Source organism: Bos grunniens, chromosome 1, assembly GCF_055505025.1.
Source record: "Bos grunniens cultivar Pamir isolate PY7600 chromosome 1, Bosgru_T2T1.0, whole genome shotgun sequence".
In the NCBI taxonomy this organism is placed as follows: domain Eukaryota; kingdom Metazoa; phylum Chordata; class Mammalia; order Artiodactyla; family Bovidae; genus Bos; species Bos grunniens.
Window position 1 is genome coordinate 75,127,832 of NC_141165.1, and position 21,560 is coordinate 75,149,391.

Genomic DNA, 21,560 nt, shown 5'->3' on the forward strand with positions numbered 1-21,560 from the left:
TTGCTTGGTGATGAAGGGAAGACAGAGAGAAGAGTCAAAGATAGTACCCAGATTTCTTATTTGAACAACCAAATGGATGGTGGTACCATTTACTGAGATAGAAAGCAATAAATAAAGAACATACCTGAGGGTAAGACAGGAGTTAGAGATGTCTTCTGGATATACAGATGAAGATGTTCAATATGTTTCTGGATTGAAAATTTATTAGTCATCCAGTGCTTCCTTGTTCACACTGGAAAGGAAAATCAGGAAAGGAAAGGAAAATCAGGTCCTGTGATTTCTAACATCTTTCCAAGCTGAATTCAAATGCAGATGTGGGAACCTTTATTTATGTAGACACCTAAGGCTTTGCATTTCGGTGTACTTCAGTTTTTTTCCCTCTTTCAGGTATATTCTGTTCATAAACAGATTGTGACTGAATGCATATTATCAATTAATTTTTTTTCTTTCTTTCTAGATAGTCACCAGAGGCTAAAATATGCCTTTTTTTCCTTTTTAAAAAAATAGTTGTGTATGCAGTTATATATTTTAATACATAATTTACAAACAGTAAATTCACTTCTGCAAGTTTTGACAACCTCCTTTACAATCAAGACATAGAACAATATTACCACGTCCCTCAAAAGTCCCCCATAGCTCTTTGTAGTCAACCTCTCTTTTCACCCTCCAACCCCTGGCAACCACTGATCCATTGGGAGTTATTTAATACCAGGTGAGATAAAGATTGAAGTTCTTTCTTTTGAATGAAGGTATCCATTGAATTGCCTTTGTACCTTAATCAAAACCCAGTTGACCTTGTATATGTAGGTTTATTTCTAGACTTTCTATTCTATTCCATTGATCTATATATCTGTCCTTGCTCCAAGACTGTGTCTTTATAATAAATCTGGATCAGATTGTGTGAGGCCTTCAAGTTTGTTCTTCTTTCTAACATTTGGCTATTCTACTTGCTTTTCCATATAAAGTAAAAAATCACCTTGTCAGTTTCTCTCCAAGATATTCATGCTGGGATTTTATTAGGATTGTGTTGACTATGTAGATAAATTGGGGGAGAGTTGACATCTTAATGATATTGAGTCCAATCCATTAACATGGTATAGCTCCAATTTATTTAAATTTTCCTTGATTTATTTCATCAATGTTTTGTAGTTTTTGGCATATAAATCTGGCATATGTTTTATAAGGTTCATGGGGAGGGAGAAGGGAGGACGGTTCAGGATGGGGAACACATGTATACCTGTGGTGGATTCATTTTGATATTTGGCAAAACTAATACAATTATGTAAAGTTTAAAAATTAAATAAAATTTAAAAAAAAAAGGAAAAAGTTCGAAGAGCTAAAGCAATTTTAAAAAGGAATAAAGTAGGAGGAATTCCTTCCTGACATGAAGATCTTGTACGTAGCCACAATAATGTAGACTGTATGGTATTGGCTTTGTTACAAATGGGATTAAAAAAAAATTATTTTCTTATTTGGAAATTAAGAGCTTTAAAAATTTTAATTTGTCATAGATATCTTGTAAAATGTAATAAAAGTAAATGTTAGAAAACAAAACAAAAAGTATTTAATGACTTGATATTACATATTTTACTGTTTTATATTTCAATTTCTAATTGTTCATTGCCAAAATATAGAAATACAATTTATTTTGCATATTGACTTTGTATCTAGTGACCAGTGGCCTTACTAAGCTTACTTATGAGTACTTTTTTGTATATTTTTTGGTATTATCTACATAATCATATCAAATGCAAATAATGACTGTTGTATTTGTTTGTTTCCAGTGTTATTTCTTTTTCTTGCCCTATTGCATTGGCCTCTAGAACACAATTGAATAACAATGGTGAGAATCACAATTGAATAACAATGGTGAGAATAGACATCCTTGTCTTGTTACTGATTGTAGGGGGAAGTATTCATTTTTCATTATTCAATATAATGTTAACTGTAGGCTTTTGGTATGTAACCTTTGTATCATGTTTAGGATGTTCCCTTTTACTCCATGTTCTGTTGAGAATTTGTTCCAAGAATGGATGTTGAATTTTGAAGACATTTGTACTACATTGGTTGCCGTGTTCCCATATCCGCACACCCCACACAAGAAAGTAATCTGTTTCATTGACTTTCCTCTTGCCTGCTCTCAGAACATTGAGAGAAGGGAAATTATTTTGAAATTGGATCTGTATGTCAAAGGAAGCTTCATTTCTGAGGCTATCCTATTCTGCAGGGCAGAGGAAATGAGTCCAACCTTTTCATTTCTTTAGGAAACTCCAGTGGGATTACTGATCATCATCTTGAAAATCTGTTTGATGCTTCCTAATTAATAAAGGAAAATAGAAGGAGAACTATTTTGAATTCCTTATATTTTCTAGCTGTCTGTCTCCTTTGGTTTTCTTAGTAAGATTTTGTAAAAGGATCTAGTGGGTTGGTAATGGAAGGAAACAGAAGATGAAATTTATCAAATATATGCTTTAGATATGAATATGATAATCTTCACAACAACTTTAGCTGAAGGAACTGTATGTAGCTCAGAGAAAGAGGACCAGTATTTGAAATCAAGTTTTTTAAATCATCATCACTCTGTTTTCCTTCTTCCTAACTGTTCTCTTTTTAGTATTCTGACTTTATTGAAATCTGGTAAAGGTTATTTTTAAAGTTCAGTTTAGTTGCTTAGTTGTGTCTGACTATTTGCAACCCCATGGAATGCAGGATGTCAGGCTTCCCTGTCCATCCCCAACTCCCAGAGCGTACGCAGTCAGACTTGTGTCCATCAAGTCAGTGATGTCATCCAACCATCTCATCCTCTGTCTTCCCCTTCTCCCTCCACCTTCGATCTTTCCCAGCATCAGGGTATTTTCCGATGAGTCTGTTCTTCACATCAGGTGGCCAAAGGATTGGAATTTCGCTTCAGCATCAGTCCTTCCAATGAATTGATTTCCTTTAGGATTGACTGGTTGGATCTTGCAGTCCATGGGACTCTCAAGAGTCTTCTCTTGAGAAGTTCACAGTTCAAAAGCATCAATTCTTCGGTGCTCAGCTTTCTTTATAGTCCAACTCTCACACCCATACATGACTACTGGAAAAACCATAGCTTTGATTGGATGGACCTTTGTTGGCAAAGTAATGTCTCTGCTTTTTAATATGCTGTCTAGGTTGGTCATAGCTTTTCTTCCAAGGAGCAAGTGTCTTTTAATTTCATGGCTGCAGTCACCATCTGCAGTGATTTTGGAGCTCCCAAAAATAAAGTCTCTCACTGTTTCCATTGTTTCCCTTTCTATTTGCCATAAAGTGATGGGAACAGATGCCATGATCTTAGTTTTATGAATGCTGAGTTTTAAGCCAACTTTTTCACTCTCCTGTTTCACTTTCATCAAGAGTCTCTAGTTCTTCTTCACTTTCTGCCGTAAGGGTGGTGTCATCTGCATATCTGAGGTTATTGATAATTCTCCTGGCAGTCTTGATATTCACCTTACGCTTCATGCAGCCTGGCATTTCACATGATGTACTCTGCATGTAAGTTAAATAAGTAGAGTAACAATATACGGCCTTGACCTACTCCTTTCCTGATTTGGAACCAGTCTGTTCTTCCGTGTTCGTTTCTTTCTTTTTTTTTTTTTTTTTATCTTTCTAAATTCCATATACATGCGTTAGTATACTGTATTTATGTTTTTCCTTCTGGCTTACTTCACTCTGTATAATAGTCTCCAGTTTCATCCACCTCATTAGAACTGATTCAAATGTATTCTTTTTAATGGCTGAGTAATACTCCATTGTGTATATGTACCACCGCTTTCTTATCCATTCATCTGCTGATGGACATCTAGGTTGCTTCCATGTCCTGGCTATTATAAACAGTGCTGCGATGAACACTGGGGTACACGTGTCTCTTTCCCTTCTGGTTTCCTCAGTGTGTATGCCCAGCAGTGGGATTGCTGGATCATAAGGCAGTTCTATTTCCAGTTTTTTAAGGAATCTCCACACTGTTCTCCATAGTGGCTGTACTAATTTGCATTCCCACCAACAGTGTAAGAGGGTTCCCTTTTCTCCACACCCTCTCCAGCATTTATTATTTGTAGACTTTTGGATCGCAGCCATTCTGACTGGTGTGAAATGGTACCTCATAGTGGTTTTGATTTGCATTTCTCTGATAAAGAGTGATGTTGAACATCTTTTCAAGTGTTTGTTAGCCATCTGTATGTCTTCTTTGGAGAAATGTCTATTTAGATCTTTGGCCCATTTTTTGATTGGGTCATTTATTTTTCTGGAGTTGAGCTGTAGGAGTTGCTTGTATATTTTTGAGATTAGTTGTTTGTCGGTTGCTTCATTTGCTATTATTTTCTCCCATTCTGAAGGCTGTCTTTTCACCTTGCTAATAGTTTCCTTTGATGTGCAGAAGCTTTTAAGTTTAATTAGGTCCCATTTGTTTATTTTTGCTTTTATTTCCAATATTCTGGGAGGTGGGTCATAGAGGATCCTGCTGTGATGTATGTCAGAGAGTGTTTTGCCTATGTTCTCCTCTAGGAGTTTTATAGTTTCTGGTCTTATGTTGAGATCTTTAATCCATTTTGAGTTTATTTTTGTATATGGTGTTAGAAAGTGTTCTAGTTTCATTGTTTTACAAGTGGTTGACCAGATTTCCCAGCACCACTTGTTAAAGAGATTGTCTTTAATCCACTGTATATTCTTGCCTCCTTTGTCAAAGATAAGGTGTCCATATGTGCGTGGATTTATCTCTGGGCTTTCTATTTTGTTCCATTGATCTATATTTCTGTCTTTGTGCCAGTACCATACTGTCTTGATAACTGTGGCTTTGTAGTAGAGCCTGAAGTCAGGTAGGTTGATTCCTCCAGTTCCATTTTTCTTTCTCAAGATCGCTTTGGCTATTCGAGGTTTTTTGTATTTCCATACAAATTGTGAAATTATTTGTTCTAGCTCTGTGAAGAATTCTGTTGGTAGCTTGATAGGGATTGCATTGAATCTATAAATTGCTTTGGGTAGTATACTCATTTTCACTATATTGATTCTTCCAATCCATGAACATGGTATATTTCTCCATCTATTAGTGTCCTCTTTGATTTCTTTCACCAGTGTTTTATAGTTTTCTATATATAGGTCTTTAGTTTCTTTAGGTAGATATATTCCTAAGTATTTTATTCTCTTCGTTGCAATGGTGAATGGAATTGTTTCCTTAATTTCTCTTTCTGTTTTCTCATTATTAGTGTATAGGAATGCAAGGGATTTCTGTGTGTTGATTTTATATCCTGCAACTTTACTATAATCATTGATTAGTTCTAGTAATTTTCTGGTGGAGTCTTTAGGGTTTTCTATGTAGAGGATCATGTCATCTGCAAATAGTGAGAGTTTTACTTCTTCTTTTCCAATTTGGATTCCTTTTATTTCTTTTTCTGCTCTGATTGCTGTAGCCAAAACTTCCAAAACTATGTTGAATAGTAATGGTGAAAGTGGGCACCCTTGTCTTGTTCCTGACTTTAGAGGAAATGCTTTCAATTTTTCACCATTGAGGATAATGTTTGCTGTGGGTTTGTCATATATAGCTTTTATTATGTTGAGGTATGTTCCTTCTATTCCTGCTTTCTGGAGAGTTTTTATCATAAATGGGTGTTGAATTTTGTCAAAGGCTTTCTCTGCATCTATTGAGATAATCATATGGTTTTTGTTTTTCAATTTGTTAATGTGGTGTATTACATTGATTGATTTGCGGATATTGAAGAATCCTTGCATCCCTGGGATAAAGCCCACTTGGTCATGGTGTATGATCTTTTTAATGTGTTGTTGGATTCTGATTGCTAGAATTTTGTTTAGGATTTTTGCATCTATGTTCATCAGTGATATTGGCCTATAGTTTTCTTTTTTTGTGGCATCTTTGTCAGGTTTTGGTATTAGGGTGATGGTGGCCTCATAGAATGAGTTTGGAAGTTTACCTTCCTCTGCAATTTTCTGGAAGAGTTTAAGCAGGATAGGTGTTAGCTCTTCTCTAAATTTTTGGTAGAATTCAGCTGTGAAGCCGTCTGGACCTGGGCTTTTGTTTGCTGGAAGATTTTTGATTACAGTTTCAATTTCCATGCTTGTGATGGGTCTGTTAAGGTTTTCTATTTCTTCCTGGTCGAGTTTTGGAAAGTTGTACTTTTCTAAGAATTTGTCCATTTCTTCCTCGTTGTCCATTTTATTGGCATATAATTGTTGATAATAGTCTCTTATGATCCTTTGTATTTCTATGTTGTCTGTTGTGATCTCTCCACTGTCATTTCTAATTTTATTGATTTGATTTTTCTCCCTTTGTTTCTTGATGAGTCTGGCTAATGGTTTGTCAATTTTATTTATCCTTTCAAAGAACCAGCTTTTGGCTTTGTTGATTTTTGCTATGGTCTCTTTTGTTTCTTTTGCATTTATTTCTGCTCTAATTTTTAAGATTTCTTTCCTTCTACTAACCCTGGGGTTCTTCATTTCTTCCTTTTCTAGTTGTTTGAGGTGTAGAGTTAGGTTATTTATTTGACTTTTTTCTTGTTTCTTGAGGTGTGCCTGTATTGCTATGAACTTTCCCCTTAGGACTGCTTTTACTGTGTCCCACAGGTTTGGGGTTGTTGTGTTTTCATTTTCATTCGTTTCTATGCAAATTTTGATTTCTTTTTTGATTTCTTCTGTGATTTGTTTGTTATTCAGCAGCGTGTTGTTCAGCCTCCATATGTTGGAATTTTTAGTAGTTTTTCTCCTGTAATTGAGATCTAATCTTACTGCATTGTGGTCAGAAAAGATGCTTGGAATGATTTCTATTTTTTTGAATTTACCAAGGCTAGCTTTATGGCCCAGGATGTGATCTATCCTGGAGAAGGTTCCATGTGCGCTTGAGAAAAAGGTGAAATTCATTGTTTTGGGATGAAATGTCCTATAGATATCAATTAGGTCTAACTGGTCTATTGTATCGTTTAAAGTTTGTGTTTCCTTATTAATTTTCTGTTTAGTTGATCTATCCATAGGTGTGAGTGGGGAATTAAAGTCTCCCACTATTATTGTGTTATTGTTAATTTCTCCTTTCATACTTGTTAGCATTTGTCTTACATACTGCGGTGCTCCCGTGTTGGGTGCATATATATTTATAATTGTTATATCTTCTTCTTGGATTGATCCTTTGATCATTATGTAGTGACCTTCTTTGTCTCTTTTCACAGCCTTTGTTTTAAAGTCTATTTTATCTGATATGAGTATTGCTACTCCTGCTTTCTTTTGGTCCCTATTTGCATGGAAAATCTTTTTCCAGCCCTTCACTTTCAGTCTGTATGTGTCCCCTGTTTTGAGGTGGGTCTCCTGTAGACAACATATGTAGGGGTCTTGTTTTTGTATCCATTCAGCCAGTCTTTGTCTTTTGGTTGGGGCATTCAACCCATTTACGTTTAAGGTAATTACTGATAAGTATGATCCCGTTGCCATTTACTTTATTGTTTGGGGTTCGAATTTATACACCATTTTTGTGTTTCCTGTCTAGAGAATATCCTTTAGTATTTGTTGTAGAGCTGGTTTGGTGGTACAGAATTCTCTCAGCTTTTGCTTATCTGAGAAGCTTTTGATTTCTCCTTCATACTTGAATGAAATCCTTGCTGGGTACAATAATCTGGGCTGTAGGTTATTTTCTTTCATCATTTTAAGTATGTCTTGCCATTCCCTCCTGGCTTGAAGAGTTTCTATTGAAAGATCAGCTGTTATCCTTATGGGAATTCCCTTGTGTGTTATTTGTTGTTTTTCCCTTGCTGCTTTTAATATTTGTTCTTTGTGTTTGATCTTTGTTAATTTGAGTAATATGTGTCTTGGGGTGTTTCGCCTTGGGTTTATCCTGTTTGGGATTCTCTGGGTTTCTTGGACTTGGGTGATTATTTCCTTCCCCAGTTTAGGGAAGTTTTCAACTATTATCTCCTCAAGTATTTTCTCATGGTCTTTCTTTTTGTCTTCTTCTTCTGGAACCCCTATGATTCGAATATTGTAGCGTTTAATATTGTCCTGGAGGTCTCTGAGATTGTCCTCATTTCTTTTAATTCGTTTTTCTTTTATTCTCTCTGATTCATTTATTTCTACCATTCTATCTTCTAATTCACTAATCCTATCTTCTGCCTCTGTTATTCTACTATTTGTTGCCTCCAGAGTGTTTTTAATTTCATTTATTGCATTATTCATTGTATATTGACTCTTTTTTATTTCTTCTAGGTCCTTGTTAAACCTTTCTTGCATCTTCTCAATCCTTGTCTCCAAGCTATTTATCTGTGATTCCATTTTAATTTCTAGATTTTGGATCAGTTTCACTATCATTATTCGGAATTCTTTATCAGGTAGATTCCCTATCTCTTCCTCTTTTGTTTGGTTTGGTGGGCATTTATCCTGTTCCTTTATCTGCTGGCTATTCCTCTGTCTCTTCATCTTGTTTAAATTGCTGAGTATGGGGTGTCCTTTCTGTATTCTGGCAGTTTGTGGAGTTCTCTTTATTGTGGCTATTCCTCACTGTGTGTGGGTTTGTACAGGTGGCTTGTCAAGGTTTCCTGGTTAGGGAAGCTTGTGTCAGTGTTCTGATGGGTGGAACTGTATTTCTTCTCTTTGTTCAGTCGCGCTGTGGGGAGGGAGGGAGGGATGCTGCAAGCAAATAACACTGGCGTGCGCTCGCAGTGCCTCAGCCACACTGGGTCTGCCCCCGCTCACTGCGCGTGTAGCCTCCCTGCCCACACTGCTCGGGCTCTAGGTTGTTCCGCCGGGAACAATCCAAGGCTGGCCCTGGGTTGCATGTACCTCCCAGGTCCAAGCCGCTCAGGTTCAGGCACTCGGATAGTCCTCAGAGGCGCAGACTCAGTTGGGCCTGAGTATTGTGCTCTTCCCAGGTCCGAGCAGCTCAAGTGATGAGGTGTTTGGCGAGCGCCAATGCTGCGACTTATCGCCTCCCCGCCACTCGGTTATCTGGGCGCAAAACCGGCGCACCTTCTTAGGCAGATGTTAACCGTCCAGACCCCCAAGAAGTTTTAGTTAGCAAAGAAGCCTGCTTACAGTTTTATAGATAATGTCTCTCTGGGGCTGCGATTGCCCCCTTCCGGCTCTGGCTGCCTATCACCGGAGGGGGAAGGTCTGCAGCCGGCTATCTCTGTTCAATTCTTTGTTCCGTGCACGGGCCTGGCGGTCTTAGGTTGGGGCTGGCTTTTCGCGTAGTAGATATCCCACAGTCTGGTTTGTTAGCCCAAATTATTTCGCTCAGATAGTGCTCAGGGTATTCAGGCCAGATTCTTACTCTAAGCGATGCAGCCCGCGCTGCGCCTCCCTGCCCAGCCCCCGCTTGTTAATGGCGCCTGCAGGCGTCTGCGCTGCTTCTCCACTGGGGGAGTTACCGTAGGACTCGCAATCTTCGAGTTTTAATTGTTTATTTATTTTTTCTTCCTGTTACGTTGCCCTCTGTGCTTCCAAAGCTCGGCACAGATTCGGCAGTGAGAAGGTTTCCTGGTGTTTGGAAACTTCTCTCTTTTTAAGACTCCCTTCCCGGGACGGAGCTCCGTCCCTCCCTCTTTTGTCTCTTTTTTTGTCTTTTATATTTTTTCCTACCTCCTTTCGAAGAGTTGGATTGCTTTTCTGGGTGCCTGATGTCCTCTGCCGGCATTCAGAAGTTGTTTTGTGGAATTTACTCGACGTTTAAATGCTCTTTTGATGAATTTGTGGGGGAGAAAGTGTTCTCCCTGTCCTACTCCTCCGCCATCTTGGCTCCTCCCCGTGTTCGTTTCTAACTGTTGCTTCTTGATCTGCATACAGATTTCTCAGGAGGGTAGGTGAAGTGGTCTGATACTCCCATCACTTTAAGAATTTTCCACAGTTTGTTGTTCTCCACACAGTCAAAGGCTTTGGCGTAGTCAATAAGGCAGAAGTAGATGTCTTTCTGGAACTCTCTCGCTTTTTTGATGATCCAACGAATGTTGGCAATTTGATCTCTGGTTCCTCTGCCTTTTCTAAATCCAGCTTGAACATCTGGAAGTTCATGGTTCATGTATTGTTGAAGCCTGGCTTGGAGAATTTTGAGCATTACTTTGCTAGCGTGTGAGATGAGTGTAATTGTGTGGTAGTTTGGACATTCTTTGGCACTGCCTTTCTTTTTTAAAGTACAATGATACTATGTTGACTGTGCTAACTTGAGATTTCTTACCATTGTATGAACCATTCACATTTTTAATTGTAAGAAAATTTTAAATGAAGATACTAATTCTATACATGATGGTTTTTATTAAGCTTAATTTCATGAGAGTTCTACTTTGCTCTTTCTAATTTCCTTCAAAAATCTGTCACCCTTGGTTATTAAGTTCCTGATCTGTGCATGGAGAGAAACAGAGGTGTGTGTCCCAGTGACTCCAAAATAAGCTGAGACTGCCAGTCAGCTTCCACCTGTTGCTTTCTATCCTCAGTAAATAACTGAATACATTTGAAACTTTTCACTGCCTTTGTAATATGATCCTTCTGTCAAATAGCTTTTTATTTCATCCTTTTCCAAGACTTGAGATGATTGACTTTTTACTTCTTCAGTTACTGACTCTTATTCAACAGGATACAAGTGACCCTCAGACCTGTGGTTTTCTTGGATAAAATCTTTTTTCTTGCCTCTTTCATTTCTGTTTTTCACAACTGATCAATATATATCAGCCATAACTCTGACATGTCAATTTTCTCCCAACAGTTCTACACAGGCATGATTGGATTTATTCTCCCAGAAAGTCTGCTTTCTTCTATAACAAGTTTTTTATTCTTTGCCAGGAAATGTAACAGAAATGACTCAGATATCTTTCTTTCTTCCCTTATTATCACTCCCTCTCCCCTTAGGTTTACAGTAGGCCAATCGGGATATAGGTCCAAAGAATAGACCTTGCAAGTTGAATTTTCTGTTTTGTATCCTCATATATAACTCACAGATAAAATACGTTTGAGAAACTAATTTCAACTGAAATACTCATCCTGCTTTTATCTTAGATTATTCTTTTATTAAATTTAGAGTAGCAAATAACCACCTGTATTGGCACTGATTAGCATTAGAAGAAATTAACTTACTATTATTCATTTTAAAAATAATAATTCTTGGCCAGCAGGCAGCTTAATATAAATTCAAAGAAATATAATGAAAAATGTACTAGATTTTAGTTTTAACATTAATTAACAGGGCAGAAAGTGAAGAGGAACTAAAAAGCCTCTTGTTGAAAGTGAAAGTGGAGAGTGAAAAAGTTGGCTTAAAGCGCAACATTCAGAAAACAAAGATCATGGCATCCGGTCCCATCACTTCATGGGAAATAGATGGGGAAACAGTGGAAACAGTGTCAGACTTTATTTTTGGGGCTCCAGCATCACTGCAGATGGTGACTGCAGCCATGAAATTAAAAGACGCTTACTCCTTGGAAAGTTATGACCAACCTAGATAGCATATTCAAAAGCAGAGACATTACTTTGCCAACAAAGGTCTGTCTTGTCAAGGCTATGGTTTTTCCTGTGGTCATGTATGGATGTGAGAGTTGGACTATGAAGAAGGCTGAGCGCCGAAGAATTGATGCTTTTGAACTGTGGTGGAGAAGACTCTTGAGAGTCCCTTGGACTGCAAGGAGATCCAACCAGTCCATTCTGAAGGAGATCAGCCCTGGGATTTCTTTGGAAGGAATGATGCTAAAGGTGAAACTCCAGTACTTTGGCCACCTCATGCGAAGAGTTGACTCATTGGAAAAGACTCTGATGCTGGGAAGGATTGGGGGCAGGAGGAGAAGGGGACGACAGAGGATCAGATGGCTGGATGGTATCACTGACTCGATGGACGTGAGTCTGAGTGAACCCCGGGAGTTGGTGATGGATAGGGAGGCCTGGCGTCCTGTGATTCATGGGGTCACAAAAAGTCGGACACGACTGAGCGACTGAACTGAACTGAACTGAAAGCTCTTGACAGCTGGCAATAAGCTAACACATTATTATGTGCCAGAAATATTCCAATTGTTATTTCTCTTAAAACTTAAAAAACTGAGAGCACACACAAAAAAGAAAGCTACAGGTCAATGTCACTGATGAACATAGATGCAAAAATCCTCAACAAAATTTTAGCAAACAGAATTCAGCAACACATCAAAAAGCTTACACACCATGATCAAGTAGGGTTTATTCCAGGGATGCAAGAATTCTTCAATATATGCAAATAAGTCAATATGATGCACCATATTAACAAATTGAAAGATTAAAAGCCATATGATAATCTCAATAGATGCAGGAAAAGCCTTTGACAAAATTCAGCACCCATTTATGATTAAAACTCTTTAAAAAATGGACATATAAGGAACCTACCTCAACATAGTAAAGGCCATATATGACAAGCCTAGAGCAAACATTATTCTCAATGGTGAAAAACTGAAAGCATTCCCCCTAAGATCAGGAATAAGACAAGGGTGTCCACTTTCACCACTATTATTCAGTATAGTTCTGGAAGTCCTAGCAACAGCAATCAAAGAAGAAAAATAAACGGAATCCAGATCAGAAAAGAAGAAGAAAAGCTCTCACTGTTTGCAGATGACATGATACTGAACATAGAAAACACTAAAGATAGTATCCAAAATTACTAGAGCTAATTAGTGAATTTAGCAAAGCTTCAGGATACAGAATCAATACACAGAAATCATTTGCATTTCTATATACTAGCAATGAAAAATCAGAGAAATTAAGGAATCAGTCCCATTCACCATTGCAACAAAAAGAATTAAATATCTAGGAATAAACGTACCTAAGTAGACAAAAGAATGGTACACAGAAAATTATAAGACACTGATGAAAGAAATCAAAAATGACATAAACAGATGGAAAGATATTCCATATTCCTGGGTAGTAAGAATCAATATTGTGAAAATGACTATATTACCAAATGCAATCTACAGATTCAGTGCAATCCCTATCAAATCACCAATGGCATTTTTCATAGAACTAGAACAAAAAATTTCACAATTCATAGGGAAACACAAAAGACCCTGAATAACCAAAGCAGTCTTGAGATGGAAGAGTGGAGCTGGAGGAATCAACCTTCCTGATTTCAGATTATACTACAAAGCTACAGTCATCAAGACAGTATGGTCTTGATGGAACAACCAGAAATAAACCCATGCACCTATGGGTACCTTATTTTGACCAAGAAGGCAAGAATATACAATGGTGCAGAGATAGCCACTTCAATAAATGGTGCTGGGAAAACTAGACAACTACATGTAAAAGAATGAAATTAGAACACTTCCTAACACCATACACAAAGAGAAACTCAGAAAGGATTAAAGACCTAAATGTAAGACCAGAAACTATAAAACTCATAGAGGAAAACATAGGCAGAACACTGAAGGACATAAATCAAAGCAAGATCCTCTATGACCCATCTCCTAGAGTAATGGAAATAAAACAAAAATAAACAAGTGGGACCCGATTAAACTTAAAAGCTTTTTCACAGCAAAGGAAACTACAAACAAGGTGAAAAGACAACCCTCACAATGGGAGAAAATAGTAGCAAATGAAACAACTGACAAAGGATTAATTTCCAAAATATACAAGCAGCTCATACAACTCAATGCCAGAAAAACAAACAACCCAATCCAAAAGTGACCTAAAAAAAGACCTAAACAGACATTTCTCCAAAGAAGACATACAGATGGCTAACAAACACATGAAAAGATGCTCAGTATTGCTCATTATTAGAGAAATGCAAATCAAAACTGCAACGAGATGTTACCTCACACTAGTCAGAATGGCTATCATCAAAAAGTCTACAAACAATAAATTCTGGAGAGGGTGTGGAGAAAAGGGAACCTTCTTGCACTGTTGGTGGGAATGTAAATTGATACAGCCACTATAGAAGACAGTGTGGAAATTCCTTTAAAAACTGGGAATAAAACCACCATATGACCCAGCAATCCCACTCATAGGCATATACCTAGGAGGAAACCAAAATGGAAAAAGATGCATGTATCCCATTGTTCATTGCAGCACTATTTACAATAGCAAGAACATGGAAGCAACCTAGATATCCATAGACAGATAAATGGATACAGAAGTTGTGGTACATATACCCAATGGAATATTACTCAGCCATAAAAAGGAATCATTTGAGTCAGTTCTAATGAGGTGGATGAACCTAGAGTCTATTATACAGAGTAAAGTAAGTCAGAAAGATAAATACCGTATTCTAATTCATGCATACGAAATCTAGAAAAATGATACTGAAGAATTTATTTACAGGGCAGCAACAGAGAAACAGACATAGAGAATAGACTTATAGACATTGTGAGAGGGGAGGAGAGGGTGAGATGTATGGGAAGAGTAACATGGAAACTTACATTACCATATGTAAAGTAGATAGCCAACAGAAATTGCTGTATGGCTCTGAAAACTTAAACAGGGGCTCTGTGTCAACCTAGAGGGGTGGAATGGGGAGGGGAATGGAAAGGAATTTCAAAAGGGAGGAGATATATGTATAACTATGGCTGATTCAGAGAAGGCAGTGGCACCCCACTCCAGTACTCCTGGAAAATCCCATGGGCAGAGGAGCCTGGTAGGCTGCAGTCCATGGGGTCGCTAAGAGTCGGACACGACTGAGCGACTTCACTTTCACTTTTCACTTTCACGCATTGGAGAAGAACATGGCAACCCACTCCAGTGTTCTTGCCTGGAGAATCCCAGGGATGGGGGAGCCTGGTGGGCTGCCGTCTATGGGGTCGCACAGAGTCAGACACGACTGAAGCGACTTAGCAGCAGCATGGCTGATTCATGTTGAGGTTTGACAGAAAACAGCAAAATTCTGTAAAGCAATTATCCTTCAATAAAAAATTAATTTAAAAATAATAAATTTTTAAAAAAACAAGAGCATTTGGAGACTAATTAGAAAGTCTTATTATGTATAGCTTGATATCTTTTTCAGATTTGGATATATCATCCCTTTTCAGTAAATGACCAGATACAGCAGTCAAATATCAGAGTTTTTTGTTTTTTCCGGTAAGAGATAAATATGCAAAGAAGAAGGGGATTGAAAATAAACATATAGATGCCTAGTCATCCTTAACAATCGCAGGAGAGAATGAGAAGAATGAAGCTGATACTTTCCCTGGTACTTGGAGTTTGTTTTATTTCTTGGTTTTTAGAATTGTATAAGAAAATGTTTGATTTTGGGGGATAAATCTACACATAATGTCAGATGGAAGTATTTACAACTTTGAAGAAATTATTCAGTAAGTGACATTTGTTAATGCTCACTGGTCATAATTTTCTGTTAACCATTGTACATTGTTTATTTATCCCACTATAAATTGGAGATTTGTTTTACATGCTATTTAATGAAATAGGAAAACTGGTATTAAGGCCCTGTTTTCATTTCTCTGTTTTCACAGAATGTTAGCTCACTGTTATGTTAGATTCAAATGAAATTCTAAAAAGTGAATTTTGAAGATAGAAGCATTTCTCAAAAGAGTACCTTCTAAATTAAACTTACAGATGAAATGAATATTAATATGTCTCAGAGGTACAGAGAGGTGATAAATAATCCTAATATAAATGCATCTTTTTGAGGAGACTTATGCTCATTTTCCAATATTCTTGTTATTATATACTAGTATTAAGTGATTCATTACTTCAGCTCATATATAATATATACCTTGTTATTCATTTGCTCAGTTGTGTCTTGCTATGGACTACAGCACACCAGGCTTCCCTGTCCTTCACTATCTCCTGGAGTATGCTCAAACTCATGTCCACTGAGTCAGTGATGCAATCCAACTATCTCATCCTCTGTTGTCCGCATCTTCTCTTGCCCTCAATCTTTCCTAGCATTAGGGTCTTTTCCAGTGAGTCGGTTCTTCGTGTAAGGTGCCCAGGGTATTAGAGCTTCAGCTTCAGCATCAGTTCTTCCAAGGAGTATTCAGGGTTGATTTCCTTGCTATCCAAGGGTCTGTTAAGAGTCTTCTCCAATGCCACAGTTCAAAAGCATCGATTGTTTGGCACTCAGCCTCCTTTATGGTCCATCTCACATCCGTACATGACTACTGGAAAAACCAAAGCTTTGACCTAGATGGACCTTTGTGGGCAAAGTGATGTCTGTGCTTTTTAATATGCGGCCTAGGCTGGTCATAGCTTTTTTTCCAAGGAGCAAGCATCTTTTATTTCATGGCTGCAGTCACCGTCTTCAGTGATTTTGGAGCCCAAGAAAATAGTTTGTCACTGTTTCCCATTGTTTCCCTTTCTATTTGCCTTAAAGTGATGGGACCGGATGCCATGATCTTAGTCTTTTGAATGTTGAGTTTTAAGCCAACTTTTCACTCTCCTCTTTTACCTTCATCAGGAGGATCTTTACTGCCTCCTCACTTTGTGCCATAAGGTGTCATCTGCTTATCTGAAGTTATGGATATGTCTTCCAGCAGTCTTGATTCCAGATTGATCTTCATCCAGCCCAGCATTTCCCATGATGTACTCTACATATAAGTTAAATAAGCAGGGTGACAATATACAGCCTTGATATACTACTTTCTCAATTTTGAACCAGTCTGTTGTTCTATGTCTGGTTCTAATTGTTGCTTCTTGACCTGCATACGGATTTCTCAGGAGGCATGTAAACTGGTCTGGTATTCCTATCTCTTGAAGAATTTTCCACAGTTTGTTGTGATCCACACAGTCAAAGGCTTTAGCATAGTCAGTGAAGCAAAAGTAGATGTTTTTCTGGAATTCCATTGCTTTTTCTTTGATCCAGCAAATGTTGGCAATTTGATCTCTGATTCCTCTGCCCTTTCCAAATCCAGCTTGTACATCTGGAAGTTCTTGGTTCACATACTTTGAAGCCTAGCTTGAAGGATTTTGAACATTACCTTCCTAGTACGTGAAATGAGCACAATTGTGTGGTAGTTTGAACATGCTTTGACATAGTGGAATTGGAATGAAAACTGACCTCTTCCAGTCCTGTGGCCACCATTGAGTGCTTCACTTTAACAGCATCATCTTTTAGGACTTGAAATAGCTCAGCTGAAATTCCATCACCTCCACTAGCTTTGTTTGTAGTAATGCTTCCTAAGGCCTACTTGATTTCATACTTGAGGATGTCTGGCTCTAGGTCAGTGACCACACCATCATGATTATCTGGGTTATCGAGACCTTTTTTGTACAATTCTATGTATTCTTGCCACCTCTTTTTGATATCTTCTGGTTCTGTTAGATCCATACCGTTTCTATCCTTTATTTTGTCCATCTTTGCATGAAATGTTCCCTTGGTATCTCTGATTTTCTTGATGAGATCTCTAGTTTTTTCCATTCTGTTGTTTTCCTGTATTTCTTTGCGTTGTTCACTTAAAAAGGCTTTCTTATCTCTCCTTGCTATTCTTTGGAACTCTGCATTCAAATGGGTATATCTTTCCTTTTCTCCTTTGCCTTTCACTTTTCTTTTCTCAGCTGTTTGTAAGGCCTCCTCAGACAACCATTTTGCCTTGTTGAATCCCTTTTTCTTGGGGATGGTTTTGGTCACCACCTCGTGTACAGTGTTACAACCCTCCATCCATAGTTCTTCAGTAGCATATTGGGCACCTACCCACCTGGGGAGTTCATCTTTCAGTGTCCTATCTTTTTGCCTTTTCATACTGTTCATGGAGTTCTCAAGGCAAGAATACTGAAGTCGTTTGCCATTCCCTTCTCCAGTGGACCACATTTTGTCAGAAATCTCCACCATGACCCATTCGTCTTGGGTGGCCCTACACGGCATGGCTTAGTTTCATTGAGTTAGACAAAGCTGTGGTCCCTGTGATCAGATTGACTAGTTTTCTGTAATTATGGTTTCAGTCTGTCTGCCCTCTGAGGCCCTTTCTCAGTGCCTACCGTCTTTGTGGGGTTTCTCTTACCTTGGACATGGGGTATCTCTTCACAGCTGCTCCAGCAAGCGCAGCCACTGCTCCTTAGTTTGGATATGGGGTATCTCTCCACAGCTGCCACTCCTGACCTTGGATGTGGGGTATTTGCCCTTGGCCGCTTGCTGCTCCAGCGCCACGCAGACGCCACTCAGGCGTCAGCAGTATGTGAACTGTGAACTTCCAGTTGTTCAAGCTGGATTTAGAAAAGGCAGAGGAACCAGAGAGATCAAATTGCCAACAACTGCTGGATCATCAAAAAAACAAGAGAGTTCCAGAAAAACATCTATTTCTGCTTTATTGACTATGCCAAAGCCTTTGACTGTGTGGATCACAAGAAACTGTGGAAAATTCTGAAAGAGATGGGAATACCAGACCACCTGACCTGCCTCTTGAGAAACCTGTATGCAGGTCAGGAAGCAACAGTTAGAACTGGACATGGGACAGTGGACTGGTTCCAAATCAGGAAAGGAGTACGTCAAGGCTATATATTGTGACCCTGCTTATCTAACTTATATGCAGAGTACATCATGCGAAACGCTGGGCTGGGTGAAGCACAAGCTGAAATCAAGATTGCCGGGAGAATACAGTATACTAACGCATATATATGGAGTTTAGAAAGATGGTAACAAGATTGCCGGGAGAAATATCAATAACCTCAGATATGCAGGTGACACCACCCTTATGGCAGAAAGTGAAGAAGAACTAAAGAGCCTCTTGATGAAAGTGAAAGAGGAGCGTGAAAAAGTTGGCTTAAAGCTCAACATTCAGAAAACGAAGATCATGGCATCTGGTCCCATCACTTCATGGGAAGTAGATGGGGAAACAGTGGAAACAGTAGCAGACTTTATTTTTCTGGGCTCCAACATCACTGCAGATGGTGACTGCAGCTGAGAAATTAAAAGATGCTTACTTCTTAGAAGGAAAGTTATGACCAACCTAGACAGCATATTAAAAAGCAGAGATATTACTTTGCCAACTAAGGTCCATCTAGTCGAGGCTATGGTTTTTACATTAGTCATGTATGGATGTGAGAGCCGGACTATAAAGAAAGCTGAGCACCAAAGAATTGATGCTTTTGAATTGTGGTGTTGGAGAAGACTCTTGAGAGTCCCTTGGACTGCAAGGAGATCCAACCAGTCCATCCTAAAGGAAATCAGTCCTGCATATTCATTGGAAGGACTGATGCTGAAGCTGAAACTCCAATACTTTGGCCACCTGATGCAAATAACTGACACATTGGAAAAGACCCTGATGCTGGGAAAGATTGAAGGCAGGAGGGGAAGGGAATGACAGACGATGAGATGGATGGCATCACTGACTCAATGGACATGAGTTGGTGATGGACAGAGAGGCCTGGCGTGCTGCAGTCCTTGGGGTCACAAAGAGTCAGACACTACTGATAATTGGTGGTCAGAAAATATCTGTCTGCAGAGGTAAGAAGGGTTCAGCCCTGGAAGAACATTCAAGGCAAAAGATAACAGCAGGCAAAAAGGAACAGAGGAGGAAGTAACTTGTTCAAGGAACTGAAAAAGATCAGTCTGGAACATAGTGATAAAGGGGAACATGGCAAAGAATGAGGTTTAAGAGGTAGGGAGGGCCGGATCCTTATTAGCTTGTAAGATTCTGGTAAAGAGTTTAGTTTATATTCTTACAGTAAGAGTAAGAAGAGTTTAAAACAAGGGAATTGATACTATCCATTGATTGTGATTGTGGAAAATGTGTAGACAGCCACACAACTATTACCATCCAAGTTTTCACCTCTTTGCCAGAGCAGTGTAACAATCAGATTTTTAAGGTTCTATAAATTTTTTCACTTTCCTTTGATCCAGAAAAAGCTTGAAGAGGAAGACAATAGTACCAAAAAAAGTGTTTCCAGTCTTTACACAGAACTAAAGTTTTACTGGAAATATAGGCAAATGGTATAAAAAGTTTTGTTGTCCAATAAAATGTGAAAAAGTGTTCAACTTTACCAATGATCAAAGCAATACCAGTTAAAACAGCAATATGATACCACTTTTTAAAATGTATTAAATTTTCAAATTTTTAAAAATACATATTAAACTGGCATATTTTAAAAGTACTAATGCATTTATGATGGGGATGTGAGGAGACAGACTAGTGGGAATGCATATTTGTACAAGTCCACAGTCTCTTATCCAAATCCTTTTAGCCAGATATGTCTCATAATTCACAATTTTTTTGTTTTTTTAAGAATGGTAATACAGAGACTTCCATTTCACTAGGAGTCTTTTGTGAAGAAAATGGTCAAAATATATAAAGCAGTGATTCTCAAGACATTGGACCTCAAGTAGTGAAGGATAATGACCCCTGAGAGACAATTAACAAATTATATAAATCCTAGCATTACCGCCTAATGTACTCCTGAAGGAAAGTTTCCAAGCCATTGCACAGGGAGGGAGAACCGAGGCAGAGTTCATCAGGGTCTCTGAGTTGAGACAGAGCAGGGAGTCCAAGGAAGACAGGTGGCTAGAGTTCACAGGACAGACTATTGGACGGAAAAGAGCCACACAAAGGGCTCCGGAGAGCTGTAGAAGGCAACCTTGCATTGAATACTGACCCATTAGTGTGTGGGGAAATGACTCAAGGCCAGAAAAAGAAGTACCCAAAATATTAGGGGTAGCAGTGCCTCAGATTCATTGAGAGCCAGAAATATTGCAAACCTGGAAAGCATAATAACTCACAGGGCAGCACTGAGAGTACTAAGTAAGGTTTTGACCCCAGTATTTTGGGGAAATTTAACCCTAGATTAACTGCTGTTTTGATCCCACCTAACAAAACTTAAAAGCAGAATCTAAAACAATCAAATTATTTCCGTGTAGTTTAACAACATCACAGAGCAAAGTTCAATAATATGTTAAGGATTACGAAAGTATCTAACTGAACAAAGTAGAATTCACAGTGCCTGGCATTTGATAAAAAATTACAAGGCATGCAAGAAAGCAGGAAAATACGTCATAAAAAGGATAAAAAAATCAATTACATGACATTCTGGAAAAGGCAAAACTATGGAGACAGTAAAAAGATCAGTGTTTATTTGCGGGGAGAAGAAAGGGAAGGATGAATAAATGGAACAGAATTTTTAGGGCAGTGAAAATACTCTGTATGATACTGTAAAGATGGATATGTGTCTTTACATGTTTGTTCAACTCCACAGAATATGCAGTGCCAAGAGTGAGCCCTAATGTAAACTGTGGACTTTGGATGGAGATAATGTGTCCATGTAACACGTCACCAGTTACAACAGATGCACCTCTCTGGTGGGAGATGTTGATAACAGGGCAAACTCTGCATCTGTGGGAGTATGGCATATACATAGTTTCTCTGTACTTTCCTCTCAGTTTTGCTATGAACCTAAAACTGCTATTAAAAAATTGTCTTAAGAAAACAGTCCATTGAAACAGACCCAGAAATGGCGCATATGCTCGGATTAGTAGACAAGAACAGCTATTATAATTGTATTCCATATGTTGAAGAAGCTAGAGGAAAGATTGAACATGTTAGAGAGATGGAAGTTATGAAGAGCCAATCAAACATCTGGAGATTAAACCTTGAATGTATGAGAAGAAGAACACACTAGATGGAATTAACAGCATAATGAGCATTGCAGAATGATTAGTGAACTTGACTTTATAACTG

The 21,560-nt window shown here is 38.4% G+C and overlaps 1 protein-coding gene across 10 annotated transcripts in view; it reads left to right on the top strand.

Annotated features, from left to right (window-relative positions):
* Window positions 1-21,560, top strand: part of VPS8 (VPS8 subunit of CORVET complex) — a 302,600-nt gene that overhangs the window by 226,427 nt on the left and 54,613 nt on the right. The window contains exons 45-46 of one of the 10 annotated variants that reach the window (XM_086397400.1): window positions 1,785-1,843; window positions 2,265-2,348. The exons of 8 other annotated variants lie outside the window; for them this stretch is intronic. In XM_086397400.1, the coding sequence (XP_086253526.1) occupies window positions 1,785-1,823 (39 nt within the window). In that variant the 3' untranslated portion in view covers window positions 1,824-1,843; window positions 2,265-2,348. Of the gene's footprint in view, window positions 1-1,784; window positions 2,349-21,560 lie in introns of those variants that run through there. One more of the 10 variants, XM_086397390.1, reaches the window with a different exon arrangement.